The 15921-nt window shown below is 56.8% G+C and overlaps 1 protein-coding gene across 1 annotated transcript; it reads left to right on the forward strand.

Moving 5' to 3' along the window:
* Positions 1-1242: 1242 nt before the first annotated feature.
* On the forward strand, positions 1243-12465 carry RAB11B (RAB11B, member RAS oncogene family). Its single transcript, XM_055344469.1, has 5 exons — positions 1243-1388; positions 7732-7927; positions 8640-8833; positions 9179-9259; positions 9874-12465. Exons 1-5 carry the CDS (start codon positions 1349-1351, stop codon positions 10017-10019), a joined length of 657 nt encoding a protein of 218 aa, XP_055200444.1. The 5' UTR covers positions 1243-1348; the 3' UTR covers positions 10020-12465.
* The last annotated feature ends 3456 nt before the right edge of the window (positions 12466-15921 follow it).

The following is a 15921-nucleotide window of genomic DNA, read 5'->3' on the forward strand; positions in this document are numbered from 1 at the left end:
TTAGTGTCTGGAATGCCTGTTGGAAAACACAGGGGTGAGGTCCACGAGGCAATTATAATAATTACAATTATAGTTAAAGTGATTACATTATTCATCACCCATCAAATAGTTGCTGAGCACTGGGGTCACAGCACCAGCCGTGACAGACAGAGTCCTTCTTGCCTTCATGGGTCTTGTGTTCTGTTGGCAGGGCACTAAAGACATGAATGGATCAAGAAAGAAGTACATTTTTTTTTTTTTTTAAATACGCTCTGGGCCCAAGTGCCGCCGGAACTCAGGGCCTGGAGGTCAAGGGTCGCTTGCTCCACCAAGTGAGCCAGGCGGGTGCCCCCACAAATATGCAGTCTGTCAGGTAGTGATAAATCCTCCGGGGCGGGAGATGGGATAAAACAGGGCAAGGGGATAGAGAAGGGGGGCATCGTGCTGCAGAGGCCTGACGTGCAGGGAGGGCTTTATAAATATTTGTTAAATACTTAATAACAGGGGATCCCTGGGTGGCTCAGTGGTTTGGTGCCTGCCTTCAGCCCAGGGTGTGATCCTGGAGTCCCGGGATCGAGTCCCACGTCGGGCTCCCTGCGTGGAGCCCGCTTCTCCCTCTGCCTGTGTCTCTGCCTCTCTCATGAATAAATAAAATCTTAAAAAAAAAAAAGACTTAATGACAGAGAGCAGAAAGTTGATTTGGTTTGTCTTTAGGGAGATAATCCAGTTAGCCTCCAAAGATTTCATCAAGTTTAGTTTCTCCTATCCTGCAGCGGGGGGGAAATTGAGGTAGAGGGGTATCTTAATGACTCAAATATAGTGATGAAAACCCAACCCCCCCCCCCAAAGGCCTGTAAACGGTCTTTTAAGGTGGGTGAGGGGAGGAGGCGGCGAGGGGGAAAAGAGAGCAGCGCCCACTGACCTATGACGTCACCGGGACGTTAAATAGCGTAACATCACCTGGACGTAGCCCCATTTCCCTTCCCGGACAGGTCCTCTGGTACTCCCGGACCGCCTGAATCAAGCCTCTCATTGGTTCCCCGTGCCATCAATCTGTTTCATTCTTGCAGTCTTCCGCCCCGCCTTCCAGAGTCCACCTCTGATAGGCTGACGCGGCCGTCACTTCAGAAAGGTCCGCATTCCTTCCGCCTTTCTCCAGGAGACCGAAGGCGAGGAGGGTGGGTCCCAGGCGGTGCCCACCCCTGAGGCTCTGCTTCCGCCTGTGATTGGCTGCCCTGGGTGCCCGTCGCTACGCCACCCGCCTCTGATTGGTGATCCAGCCGCCGCTCTGTGCGGCGCCGGCTCCGCCCCCGTCGGGTGTTTGTGGTGGGGCTGCGGAGTCGCCGATCCCGCCGGAAGCGCCAGGACAATGGGGACCCGGGACGACGAGTACGACTACCTATTCAAAGGTGCGGTCGGTGGGACACAGACGGGCGAGGGGATGGCGGCGAGGCAGCGGGCGGGCGGGCTGAGCTGCGCTCCAGGCCGCTGGGCCCAGGCCGGAGCCCGAGTCTTGGGGCCCGGCGGTTAGGCAGCCGGGAAGGCCGGGGCAGTTTGGGCTCGGCCAGCTTTGGGCTGCAGTGCGCGGCCGTGCGGAGCGGGCGGCCTAGGGAGGCCTGGGGGCCCTGGATGCGCCGAGGCGGGGCCGGGGCCCGGAGGGGGTGGGGCCCCAAGCGGTGGGAGAGGCCGTTAGGGGCGGAGCCTCCAGGGGGCGGGGCCTCCCCAGCATTTGGCGGGCCGGGCTGGGTAACAAGCGGCCTCCGTGCTGGGGGCGGGGCATCAGGAGGCGTGGCTAAGGCGCGGAGGGCGTGTCCAAGAAGTGGGCTGGAACTGGGTGCGCGGGGTGGGGCTCCGCGGAGTGGGAGGAGCCTGTCCTGATTGGTGGCAGCTCGCCTGGGGGCGGGGCCCGGAGAGCGAGAGGACGCGAGGGGCTGAGATGTGTGATGGGGGGGATCCTGGATGGGGGGGGGGCTGACCCAGAACTGTGCGGAGGGGCGCCTGGCGTGGGGGGAGGAGTGTGTGTGCTGGGCTCAGGAGATAATAGCCACCTTCTTTTCTCTGTGGATCCGTTAACTGAGACCCAGAGAGACAGGGCACATTTGAAAAATGCTGGATCAGGATTTGAACCCAGGTCAGCCGTGGGCTTTAGCCTGGCAGACCACCTCCCCCCGCACCTGCGTTCCCATGGGCCGGGCTTCGGCCAACCTGCTGGAGGATCGTCCCTGCCCAAGGGTCAGAGGGCTCTAGGAACCTCCAGTGCGGCTGTGGCAGGTCAGGCAACTGCTGCTGGCCCAGCTCCCTCACCCTGCGGCTGGAGCTGGGGAGACTCCTCCCATCGCTGGGGTTGTGGCCTGACTTGAGTCACAGGCTTTGGGGGCGTCCGGCCGGTTCAGTCTGCAGAGCATGCAATTCTTGATCTCTGGGTTGCAAGTTCAAGCCCCAGTTTGCGTGTAGAGATTACTTCAAAATAAAATCTAAAAAAAAAAAAAAAGAAAGAAAAAAAAAGTCACTGACCTCACAGTGCCTCCTGTGCCAACCTGGGCTTTGGCCAGGTCCTGGGCGGTCTGTTCTGGGCTCCCTGGCTGACAGTGGTTGCCCATGAAAGCTAACCCTAGGCCCGCTTGAGGCACCTTTACTCTGCTGCCTGCAGTGTGAGGGTCTGCTCTCACACCAGCTGTTGGCACCGTCCCTTCACTGGGGAAACCTGACTGCCCCTGGGAGCGCAGCCCATGTCCATCACTGACCATCGTGTCTGTGGTATCCTCCCGCATGCTGGGGCTGGAAGCCTGGGCCTTGGGGATGTGGAGAGTGGGGTGGCGCGCTCCCTACCTGGGATGTCCATGTGGTGAAAGGCTTCTGGGCTGGCGGAGTGCCTACACAGAGGCCCAGAGTTTTCACGCAGCATCATGGGCCCGGGGAGCTGCATGCAGGCTCATATGTCACTGGCAGGTGAAGCTGTGTGGTCAGCAGGTATCAGGCCAGGGCCCTGATGCCCACAGCACTCTGGGGTATCACATGAGAGCCGGGGGAAGCTCTGCCCGGGCTTTGGGGACTGGCCACAAGTGGCCAGGACTCCATCCTGCTGCAGCTGGGGCCAGAGGCGGCCGTTCCCCAGGTCCCGGTTGGGTACCCCACTGTATGTGGACTGCCAGGGCCAGAGGCATTTCCCCCAGTAGTCACCTCCAGCTTTCTATGGCCATTTCCCCCTTGTTATTTTCAGCCGCCTGCTGTTATAAATAACCCAGCACTAGTCATCTTTTTGCCCTTTGGGTTATTTCCTTGAAGTATGTTCCCAGAAGTACAGTTACTGGGTCAGGGGCAATGGAGCGGCCGTGTGCTTCCTGGGACTCATCTCCAGAGTCCACTTCCTGGAAGCACAGATCTGGCTTCAGTGGCAGCAACTGGCACGGAGGCGGGGGGGGGGGGGGGGGGGGGGTAGGAGCTGCCTGCCCTGCTGCCCTCCCCCACTAGCCTCCTTTTCTCAGTCAGCAGGTGTCCTGCTGACCTTCTCAGGCAGGGTTAGGAGTGAAAGTCGAGCCCGCAAGGGCCGTGTTTCCCAGACTGCGGTCATCTGAGACCTCCTGTTTACACGTATGTCCTGTTGGCGGTCTCCGTGCTATCTGCGCATATTTCTCTTGAAATCCCCTCAGTTTTTTACTGAAACAGGAAAAGGAAACTCTGTGGGTCTGGCACATAAGGAAGGAAAGAAGCCAGCAGGTAGGCAAGCCACTAGGGACACATCACCTGCCACTGGTAGACAGTGTTAGATAGAGGCGTGGTCTGTCCCCCAGACCCTCCTGAGAACCCCCGTGGCCTTCCCTTGGCACTTCTCCCTCGGGACACGGACTGCCCTGCTTTTAGCTCTCCCGCCACTGCCTTGGTTGTTTTGGCAGCCACATCACACGTTGGCTCCCCTGACCTCTGAGACCAAGGCCAACAGATCCCCCTGGGGTGCTTGCCCCACATGCTGTTTGTGTTCCTGCCTGCACATTCCCGCCTCTCCCAGGAGAAAGGTTGTTTATTTGTACCTAATTATAGATCCTCACGTTCCTCCTGCTAACATTTTATCCTGTCAGCCATGGGCCATTTCCCCAGCCTACAGATCAGCCCCTGGGGGCACCCCTGACCTCTGGTGTGGCCCAGGCTGCAGGATCCACAGTGGGAGCAGCTGTGTCCAAAGGGACACCAAGGACTCCCGAGAGCTCCCCCAGCCACTCATCCTGCCTACGAGGATGTGGGTTGGAGCGGGGAGCTGCCGTGGTCACCCAGGGCCTTGTCCACTGGGCTTTGTCCTCCCCAGTGCCACTGTCCTTTTGGGAAAGGTGGTGAGGCGAGAGTAGCAGCCAGCCCCCAGGAAGCAGGCCAGCCCCAGTGCTCACCCTCCTGGCTCTCCAGCCTGCACCGGGCCCCCACCAGACCCACTGGTAAGGACCTGAGCACAGCATCTTCCTCCACTGGCAAATGGTGGCCTTGCCTGTGCCCCGGCACTGGGCGTCTCTCTGTCCCCTGCTCCATTCAAGTGCCGGTCCCTGGGGCCTGGGGTGGTCAAGGCTTGGCTTCCTGGAGGAGACACAGGGTCCTGCTCTGCCTGGGGTAGGGAAGCCAGCCCCCCCCCCAGATGGCCACTCAGCCCACTTGGGTGTCAGAGTGTGGGGCCCAGGGGTTCCACACTGTCATGGGCAGGTCAGAGGACCCAGGGCTCTAAGAGGTGCCAGCTCTTCGTTTTTGCCAACTGCATTCTCCTTCTCTGCCAGCCAAGTGGCACGTCCATTGGGGCCGTTTCCCAGCCAGTGAGGCCACCAACTTCTGTGGAAATTCTACGGGCTGTGTCCTCAAGGGCCCTTTATTTCCCCAAGACAACGGGTCACTTGTGCCTTGGACAATGCTGTTCTCATTCCTAGCCCGCACGGGGGGCCAGCCTGGCCGCTGCCCCACTGGCCACCTCTCTGCGTCGGGCGCCGTGTGCCGGGAGGGTCCAAGCAGCCTGGCCTTCCCGCCGTTCATCTGGGCAGTGGCTGGTGGCTCTCATCTTGCTCTGGCCTCCACTTTCTCACTGGGTTACGCAGGGCCAGCAACTTGGGCACTCTGGGCTGAGTGTCCCCAACTGTACAAGCATTTGCTCCTGGGGTGGCCCAGAGAAGGCAGCCACAAAGCCTTCAGGGCTGGGCCTGGCCTGAGGTGCTGAGGAGATTGTTGGCTAGGCCAGGGCAGAGTTGATGCTGCCTGAGGCTAGAGGCTGGGAAGGGCGGGAGGGGCTGGAGGGGCCACAGGACAGGGACCCTTGGCTCATTTCCTGCTCTGTTCCGGAGGGTGTAAGAATTGTGAGCAAACCTCTCCAGCCCTGGCCAGGTTCCTCTGGCCCCGTGGGAAGGAGGTGAGGCGTTGGGGGTGTGGGTGCTGGGCCCCACAGCGTGGTTGAGGGCCACAGACCCGTGTCCATCACCTCTTTCCACCTTTCTCTGAGGTCAGCTCACAGTCTTCCATTGCTCACCTGGTGTCACCAGAGAACACGTCTTGTTATCGCAGGTCACAGAGGCCGGGCCACATGGTGGTTTGAGGAGAGCGGAGAGGCCTGACTTGAGGGATTTTGAAGGATGAGCAGGAGTTTGCCAGCTACTCGGGGCCAGGGTGCCCCAGATGGTGGGAAAGGAGGAGGCTTGCACCCAGATCCCTGAGTTCAGCCCTGGACGCAGAAGGCATGGGTTCAAATCCTGATGGCCAACTTTCCAGCCAGGTGGCCCTGGGCAAGTCACTGTCTGGTGAGCATGGCTAGGAGGTCGGAGCGAGCCTGTGAATAGGCACGGGCCCACAGTGCCTTGTGCTTGGGATTCGCCTGCTTTCTAACCCATAAAGGTCACCTGTGACTTATGAGACATGGTGCCCATCGAGGGCTTTCTTGGGACAGGCTCCTTAGACGTTCTTCTTGTTCTCAGCCTTCTTGGCTGTGAGGCAGCCAGCCCAGAGAGGGTGCGGGGGCCTGGGGGTCGCCTCGCCTGCCCGCTCCTCCCCAGTCACCTGAGGAGGGTAACCCGGCGGCTACCCGGTGTGAAGGCAGGTGGGCCTGGGAGGCTGCACCAGCCACTTTGGCATTTGTTCTTCCAGCAGACGTCGATCGGATGCTTCCTGTGTGCGGGGAACTGCACCAGGTCCCGGGATTGCCTGAGCCGCTCGCCCTCGTGGCGGGATGGCCAGAAAACAAAGAAGTGAAGGCTGGCGTGGGGGCGGGCTAGGCTTTCCGCGGGAGCGCACGGCGGGGAGGAGGGCAGGCACCGGCGGGTACCCGGGGAAGAACGGGCCGGCGAAGCGCAGGCGCCCCTGGGTATCTCCCAGGCCCGGCGAGGAGGCCCAGTGGCCGCAGCAGAGTGGGGGGGGGGGACGGGGGGGGGGCGAGGGGGAGCGTGGGGAGGGCCCGGCCGGGCCTGCGGGTGAATTTGCACTTCGCCCTCTGGGAGGGCTGTGGGCGGAGCAGCGGTGGGACCGGCTGGGGTGCCCAGGGCCGCCCTCTGGTGGCCTCCAGGAAAACAGCCTGCTGGTTGGCTGTGGGTAACGGCAAGGACGCGGGCCCGCGGCTGCTGTCCGCGGCTGGTGTGGACCAGGGTGGGGGCGGCGAAGGCGGTCAGAGGCCGTGGGAATTGGGGCATGCACATATCCATTCGAGGAAGAGCTTTTTACGGGTGCTGTGGGTGACCACGCCTACAGCCCCCACGTCTTCCCATTGGACAGACCCACCCTGGGTGCCAGAGCCCAAGATCCACATGTGGGGGATCCGTGTGGCTTCTCTCTGGCGTGTCTGGACAGACCGCTGTGTGTTGTTTCTTCTGCGTTGCACATCACCCGGGGGTGCCAGCGCGGCCCACACACCGTGCGTACACAGACATGAGACTCAGTGTGCCTGGGGCCCAAGGACAGCCTCTTGGGCTCACACTCCTCCTGGAGGTCTCAAATGTCCCTGCCACAGAGCCTGGGGAGCCTTGGCCCCTTGGGGCAATGGTTCTCTGGCTGGGGCAGGAACCTTGTTAGAGAGAAGGATACTGGGAGAGGCTGGAGGGGCCTGCTCTGCTGTGCTCAGGACTCGTGCTCCGGATGTCTCTGCAGGAAGGGCTGCCTCTGGGGGCGTCAGGGTGGCAGGCTCTGTGCCTTCATGGCTGCGTCTAGAGGGCACATTCCTGTTCCGCATGAGCCAGCTCCGACTGTGCCACGGCTGCATGTGGGATTGCTTATAGCAGCTCCCCATGAGGGTGGGCGTGGGGGCGAGACTCCTCATTTCCTGTTACTTAGAGCTCTGGAGACCAACCCTTCTGGTAAGAACCTGGAAGAACACTGGTCATAACCGCTCCCCAGCCTGTCTTAGCATGCTGGGTGCTTGTGGAGTTCTGATCCTGCCATTTCTCCTTGAGTCCCCCTCTTGCGGAAAAGGCAGCCCAGAGAGGTTAAGACATACCTGCTGAGATGTCTGGGTCCGGCCCTTGAAGTGGGGGCAGCCCTGCTCCGAAGGACTGGAGACAGCTGGGGTGTTACGCCACCCACAGTGGCTGTGTTTGCAGAAGTCCTGAGCCCCTGTTTGCTTCTGCACCAGGGAATGTGGTGCCTTGGGCTCCAGGATGGCTCCGACTGCTCTGACATTGACTTTCAAGTTTGTGCAGACCCAGGGTGCCCCTGACAGTCCTGCAGGTGCACATGGGTGGTATCTGGGCCTTGGCTTGGGGAAGCTGGCCTGCAGAGTCTCACCTATGTCCCTCCTGCCCCCCAAAGTGGTGCTCATTGGGGACTCGGGCGTGGGGAAGAGCAACCTGCTATCACGCTTCACCCGCAACGAGTTCAACCTGGAGAGCAAGAGCACCATCGGCGTGGAATTCGCCACCCGCAGCATCCAGGTGGACGGCAAGACCATCAAGGCGCAGATCTGGGACACCGCCGGCCAGGAGCGCTACCGTGCCATCACCTCCGCGTGAGTGCCGGGCCTGGGGAAATGCAGGCAGCCACGGCGGTGGGCTGGTGGGCCTTGAAGGATGGGTAGGAGTTGGGCGGGAGAAGGGGAGAGCACACCTCTGCACAGCGGGCAGCCCAGGGTGGTGGGACAGGACCTCCAGGAACTGTGGGACCGTTGGGGAGACCAATACGCAGTGTTGGCCACACTGTGACCCTAGGGTAGCCATGTCCTTCGCTCCCTCTGACCCCTGGAGTTCTCTGAGGCTCTGATTTCTCTGGATGCTGGCTGCATGGTGAGGGTCACCTCTCTGCGGTCCTCAGCCAGTTGTGTCCTTGGGACTCCCTCCACCAAAGCCTGGTCACCTTCTCATGTCCCTAATCCTTCGGGGTGGACATGTGGCCGTCTGTCTCCTTGGTGGTCAGGCTGGCCGAGCCACGGTGGGCCTCAGAGGTTGTGCCCAGCAGTGGCTCTCTCCTTCTTCCTTTTTATGAGTGTCTTCTGACCCCAGGTCCCAGACTTCTTCCTCTGGCTCCGTATTCCTGAGCTGAACCTGGGGAGCAGAGCCAGAACCTCAGGACACACCTGTCTCCCTTGAGGCCGCAGTGGCCACCTTTGAGTGGGCCCTATGCCTCCTGCTCTGTGTGTGGGGGCTTAGGGGCTGCTGCCCATAGAGCCCGGGCTAGGGGGTCGTGGGGGGCCCTGGCAGCCGGCTCACACCCTGCCCCCACAGGTACTACCGCGGTGCAGTGGGCGCACTGCTCGTGTATGACATCGCCAAGCACCTGACCTATGAGAACGTGGAGCGCTGGCTGAAGGAGCTGCGGGACCACGCCGACAGCAACATCGTCATCATGCTGGTGGGCAACAAGAGTGACCTTCGCCACCTGCGGGCCGTGCCCACTGACGAGGCCCGTGCCTTTGCCGGTGAGTCAAGCTGGGCTGGAGCAGGTGTGGCCAGGGGGCCTCCCCGGGCCTCCCCGGGGCCACATTCCCCAAAGTGAGATGGTGACTGAGGCGTTGGAGAAACATCTGGAAGGCGGGCAGCTGCCCTGCCCCCCAGGCCCGTGGCGTCTTCTCTGTCTGTGGCCATGGCCTCGGTACCAGCTACCCCTTCCTGAGGTGTGGTCATCTCAATCCTATCCCTTTGGCCCCAACCATTCATTTCATGGGCCAGGCAAGCGGGCAGGCAAGCAGGGTCCCTGAAAGGATGCAGGGCAGCGCCCCCCTGCTCCACCACTGCTCACCTGGGCCATATTCATTTTGTTCCAGAAAAGAACAACTTGTCTTTCATTGAGACCTCAGCCTTGGATTCCACCAACGTAGAAGAAGCTTTCAAGAACATCCTCACAGGTGGTCACAGGGCCTGGCTGGGGCCATAGTAACCCCAATATGCCCATCGTGGGGGGGCCTGGGAAGGGCACCAGCCACTCTGACTGCATGCTCCAGAGCACAGCCGGAGAAGCTTTAGTCTTTAAACCTGTAAGTCGGTCTGGACACGGGACAGACGTGGCGTGCTTTAGGGATCAGGCCAGATCCTGGCCCTGCTGGCACTCAGGACGTAGAGACCCCTTCCACCCAGCTTCTGCAAGGCCCCTCTGCCGTGGCTCCACCAGAGAGCAGCCAGCTTGGTCAGCCAGGGGAACACTGAGCCCCAAGGCCCCTGGGTGCTTATTCTGGGAGGAGGGGGCCTCTGATCATATAGGACAAGAGGCCAGGCCGGGGGTACATCTGTGACCAGACATGGGTCCCGTTCTTGCTGAGCACACAGTCAACATTGGGTGACCAGGTGGGAGCCTGTCTCCCCCTGCCCTGCCACGATGGGGGGCACAGTCAGGGCCTTTGAGAGGGGTTTTGGGTTCAGCCTTGGGGCTGCTCCCCGGAGAGCGGGAGGTCCAGATGGCAGGGGGACAGTCATTGTGGGCGAGCACGCAGCGCACTCACCCCACGTTCCCCCCCACCTGCAGAGATCTACCGCATTGTGTCACAGAAGCAGATCGCAGACCGCGCAGCCCATGACGAGTCCCCTGGCAACAACGTGGTGGACATCAGCGTGCCGCCCACCACCGACGGACAGAAACCCAACAAGCTGCAGTGCTGCCAGAACCTGTGACCGCCCCGCGCCTCGTCCGAGCGTGCGTGCACGTCCTCGTCCTCCGCCCGCCCCTCACCTCTCTGTGCTCCCTTGCCCCACCCTCTCTGTCCCTCTGTGACTGGCTCCTGCCCTCCCATCGAGCTCCGCATGGCTGGCCAGGGCCTGGGAAGAACAGGAGTCAAGTGGTACCCGCTGTCCTGCTCAAGGAAAGCTAGAAGCCCGGGTTGCTGCACCTGCTCTTCTTGGGTCCCAGTGTGCATCGCGGTGGGTCGGGGAGGGTGGCAGGACGGACAGGGCCAGCCAGAGGCAAGGAGGATGGGCACACCGAGCAGGCTTCTCCAATTTTCCACGGCAGACTCCAGGGAGCGATCACCTCCCTCCCTCTGCGGCCAGTTGGCCCGACAACTGGCCCCCGATCCCCACCCAGAACCCCGTTCTGAGCATCAGCTCGAAGAGCAAGGCGCCAGGGGGCCAGGGCCGGCGGACACTCTTGGCTCTCGGCACCCCCGTTCCCCCACGCACAGCCAGCACCGGTACACGCCTTCGATCTCTCCCGTGTGTGCGCGACTCCAGCTCCTGCCTGTAGATTTATGCTGGGAGAAGACCCCTCTCCCCCCTCCCCTTCCTTTTGCACGCAGCGCGCTCTCCGGCCCTCCCTCCCTGTGCTCCCCTCTGTCTTGTCTCCTGTCTGGTCAGGAACCTGTTTGCAAGTGAAGCAATATCTCCGTGTTTTGTATATACAACCGCTCTTGTAGCCTTTGGTTTTTTTGTTATTGTAGAGAAACACAGATTCTTTATACACTTTGTAAGATTGACGCCAAACCCCAGCTCTCGATCTCTTATTCTCCCTGTGGCCCCTGCACTGTTGCCCCGATGCCTCATTTCTTCCGCCCGTTACTAAAATGTATAATCCGACTTCCTGTACAGAAACCTGCCACTGCGCCTTTGTCTTCATTTTCTCTGCCAGGAGGCCACGCCTGGGGCTGGGGCTCCTCGCGGCGCATGTCCCGCTGCCACAGGGAGCTGGAAGACCAGGCCCAAGCGCCACCCAGGACAGTGCAGAGGCCCACGAGCTGACCACAGGGCCCTTGGCCTGGTGGTGGTGGGGGGTATCCTCTCTAAGCTGCCCCTGTGCCTGGGGGATGTATTCAGCTTCTTCCCAGCCCACTGCTCCCCATTCCTGGCCCTGGGGTTGGACTGTCCTCACTTCCATCTGCTGTCCACAGCTGCCTCCATAGGCTCATCCAGGGGATGTTGGTGATGCCAGCTCCACCCCTGCTCTCCCCATCCTGGACTGACCTTTGGGAAGGGCCCAGTGGAAGGACGCTGGTGACAGAGGGGAGGCAGGGGGCCTGAAGTTCCTCTGCCTCTCCCCAGGGTCCAGCTTCTCCCCTGGTCCATGTGGGCAGAGCCATTTCCTACTATGGAGGGAATGTCGCTATCCCCACAATCCTATCCCTGCACTGACCGTGTGACCCACTGTGTCCCCTCTCACCTGAGTGCCTGCAGCTGTTCCAGATGCTCTACCCTCTGACTGAAGCCACTTACGCCCTTGACCCCTAGAAGACCCACCAGAGACAGGGGTCTGCTTTCTCCCAACTTCAGGCTTTGGGTGCCCTGCCTGGAGAGCTGGGCAAACCCAGACAGCCCTTCCAGAAGAGCCCTGAGGCACAGGGGGCTGTTCCTGTAGGGGAGTTGGAGTGAGCCAGGGTGTGTGCTCCAGGCCAGGGAGCACCCCGAGCCAAGGCCAGCAACAGGATAGCAGGGGATCTGATGGGGCCACATACACTCCAGGAGCCATTTGCCCAGACCCTGGGGGTGCTGAATCTGGATTTGGGCTAGTGGGCGTGGGGAGGGCAGAGGTGGGCAGCATCCTCAGGCAGGCCGAGTGAAGTAATGAGGCACCCTGGAGGGTTTTGGGTAGCCCAAGGATCAAATCTGAGCCTCTGTGGACTGGTCAGGTCCAAGGCTCATACCAGGGAACAAGACTGACAACACTGTCCCCTCGGGGGTCACAGTCCAGTGTTGCTATTTCGGTTACTCTGATTTCAGTAAATTAATCCCAGCATGTTCGCTCAGTGCCAGGCACTGCTCTTAAGCCTTTTTTTTTTCTTTAATGGTAAAATACACAACATCAGATTGGCCGTCTTGACTATTTTCCAGTGCACAGCTCAGGGGCATTAAGTACATTCAGCATTAAGCAGCCATCCCCACCATCCACCTCCAGAACCCTTCATCTTGCACAACCGAGACCCTGTCCCCATGAAACGCTGACTCCCCAGCCCCTGGCTCCCACCGTCTGCTTCCTGTCTGTGAATTTGACTCCTCTTAGGAACTTCCTGTAAATGGAATCATACGGTATTTGTTCTTTTGTGACTGGCTTATTTTACTTAGTATAATGTCTTCCAAGGTTCATCCATGTTGTAGCAGGTGTTAGAATTTCCTAATAAAAAGCTGAATAATAGTCCGTTGTATGGATATCCCACTTCTTGTTTATCCATTCATCCATCGATGGACACTTGGGTTGCTTCCACTCGTTGGCCATTGTGGATAACACTGCTGTGAACACGGGTGTATGATATGTGAGCAGGTCCCAGCTTTCAATTCTTTTGGGTAGATAGCCAGAAATGGAATTGCTGGGTCATATGGTAATTCTGTGATTAATTTTTCAAGGCACTGTGTTAACCTAAATAAATTATGTTATTTAACAGTGGAGAGGAATGGTTGGGTGGCTCAGTGGTTGAGCGTCTGCCTTAGGCTCAGAGCATGTTCCCAGGGTCCTGGGATCCTGTCCTGCAATGGGCTCCCCACAGGGAGCCTGCTTGTCCCTCTGCCTATGTCTCTGCCTCTCTCTGTGTGTCTCTCATGCATAAATAAAATAATTTAAAAAAAGTGGAGAGCATAGTCTAATGAACTCCCATATGCCCACCACCCGACTTCAGCCAATCTGGTTTCACCCCATTCTTTCCTGTGTGCAAATCCTAGACATCTTCCCCCCCAAATGTTTCAGTATATATCTCTAAAATACAAAGACTTATTTTGATAACACAACCTCAATACTATTATGCCTAAAGAGATGAGTAGTAATTTCTTAATATCATCAAATATCTAAGCACTGATTATCCTTTTTTATTTATTATTTATTTATTATTTATTTATTTATTTATTTATTTATTTTTTTATGATAGTCACAGAGAGAGAGAGAGAGGCAGAGACACAGGCAGAGGGAGAAGCAGGCCCCATGCACCGGGAGCCCGACATGGGATTCGATCCCGGGTCTCCAGGATCGCGCCCTGGGCCAAAGGCAGGCGCCAAACCGCTGCGCCACCCAGGGATCCCCTGATTATCCTTTTTTAAAAAATATTTTATTTATTTATTCATGAGAGACACAGAGAGAGAGTGAGAGGCAGAGACATAGGCAGAGGGGAAGCAGAGCTCCCTGCAGGGATCCCGATGCAGGCCTCGATCTCAGGACCCCAGGATCACGACCTGAGCTGAAGGCAGACACAACCACTGAGCCACCCAGGTACCCTAAGTGCTGATTATCTTTAAATTTTCTTTCTTTTTTTTTTTTTAAAAATTTATTTATGATAGTCACAGAGAGAGAGAGAGAGGCAGAGACACAGGCAGAGGGAGAAGCAGGCTCCATGCACCGGGAGCCCGACGTGGGACTCGATCCCGGGTCCCCAGGATCGCGCCCTGGGCCAAAGGCAGGCGCCAAACCGCTGCGCCACCCAAGGATCCCCCTTTTTTTTTTTTTAATCTTGAAATTTTCTAATGATTTGTTTGAATCAGTATCCAAACCCTGTTCCAGTTGGTTCATGTGTCTCCTTAGTCCCTATAGATTCTTCTTTTATCTCTTATTTTTCTTGCCCCCCTCTTTCTGTTTAAAGAAATGGATCATTTGTGGGGCACCTAGATGGCTCAGTAAGTTAAGCATCTGACTCTTGGTTTTGGCTCAGGTCATGATCTCGGGGTCGTGAGATCCAGCCCCATGTTGGGCTCCACTCTCAGCATGGAGCCTGCTTGAGATTCTCTCTCTCTGCCTCTACCCTCTCCCTCTCTAAAAATGAAAGAAGGGGGACCCCTGGGTGGCTCAGTGGTTTAGCCCCTTTCTTTGGCCCAGGGCATGATCCTGGAATCCCAGGATCGAGTCCCACATCAGGCTCCCTGCGTGGACCCTACTTCTCCCTCTGCCTGTGTCTCTGCCTCTGTGTGTGTGTGTGTCTCATGAATAAATAAATAAAATCTTTTAAAAAAATAAATAGGTAAAAATGAAAGAAGGAAGGGGGAGAGGGAGGGAGGGAGGGGTCATCTGTGTTGTAGTTGCGTCAGCATTTTGCCAATGGCATCCCTATGGTCTCTCCCTTTTTGCTTTTTAAAAATCTGAGATAAAATTCACAGAACATAAAATTCGCCATTTTAGTCATTTTAAAATGTATATCTAGTGGTTTCTAGGACATGCATAGGGTTGTGCAAACACCACACTATAATTAGGGATTTTTATCACCACTCCAAAAAGAAACCCCCGTACCCATTAAAGTTACTGCCCATTTCCCCTTCCCCTGTCGCTGGCAACCACCAATCTGCATTTTATCTTTATGGACCTATGGTGTTATTCACCATGTGCTTTTGTCCCCTGCATTTCCTGTAAATGAATAGTTAGATCTAGAGGTTGGTCATATTTAGGGCTGAGCGCTTTGTAGGTGATGTGTGCACATACCGGGAGGCAGATGGTGGCAGCGTGTCTCTTATTTGTGATGCTTTGTAGCTGCTGCAAAGCATCACCTAGATTCACAATCCATTAGTGGTTACAAAACGGTTGTATTCAAAATCTGGCCTCCTGCATTTATTTCTGGAATAAAGAGAAATTTCCCTTCATCTATGTGCTTACCCTGAGGTACAGATTGTAAAGGTCAGCATAAATACTTAATTTTTTCCCTTTCTTGTCAATGTCCGAATTTCCTAATTTTCAGGATTTGGAGTTGATTTCCAAGAAGCCTTCAAAAGTGACTGATTATTTTTTTACTTAAAATGCATGAATTTAACTCCTTTTTGGGGAGCCAAGCTTCCAATCAGTGTGCTCAATGGGTATGGAATTGAGTAGGATGTATATGTCTGGGGCTGAGTCTTGATCAGTGTATCTAGGAGTTAGGGTTCACATGGCAGGGGTCGGGGAAGCAGAAAAATGAGTAAATGTATTTGGGATCCTGGGAGTCAGAGAAGGAAGGTTAGAAACACATGAAGTGTCTGGAGTAAATTTTGGTGTTGGATTAGAATTAGGGCTATTAAAAAAAAGAATTATGGCTATTGGTGTACACTCATGGTTTTAAAGATGGATGGATGATGGATGGACGGGTAGGTGATAGACACACAGGTAGATAAATATCTATAAATAGGTACATACATACATACATACATATGACAATGAGAAAAGTAAGAATTGATACCACGGTAGCTGTCAGGACACCTGGGACCCAGATATTGGTTTTTAAATATCGTTCCCCATTAAAACCGGGGCTCCTTGGAGAAATGGTTGCTTCCAGAGCTGGGACAGGTAAAAATACAAGAAAAAGCCACCTTGGAACATTTTGGGGAGCTAGCACATTCAGAAAAATCATTATTTGGCAACCATTATCTGATAAAAGGCAGGCCTGGCTAACACCTCCATGCCACTCCCTTCTCCCTGCCTCGATTGAGGATGTGATACCTGGAACTGCAGCAGCCATCTCGCCACCATGAGAAAAGGCCAAGAGACTCTCAGAGTCATTGTTTCATCAAACCAATGCCAGCAGCCAGCCTCCTCTAGTATTCTCATAAGTAAAAACAAAACCCTATTTGTCTGAAATAACAACAACAAAATAAAAAAAAATTGATCCAGTCAAGTGTCATCAATGGTTAATATATGTAGTGGTTGAAG

The sequence above is a fragment of the Nyctereutes procyonoides genome, unplaced genomic scaffold (assembly GCF_905146905.1).
Source record: "Nyctereutes procyonoides isolate TBG_1078 unplaced genomic scaffold, NYPRO_anot_genome, whole genome shotgun sequence".
Classification (NCBI taxonomy): Eukaryota; Metazoa; Chordata; class Mammalia; order Carnivora; family Canidae; genus Nyctereutes; species Nyctereutes procyonoides.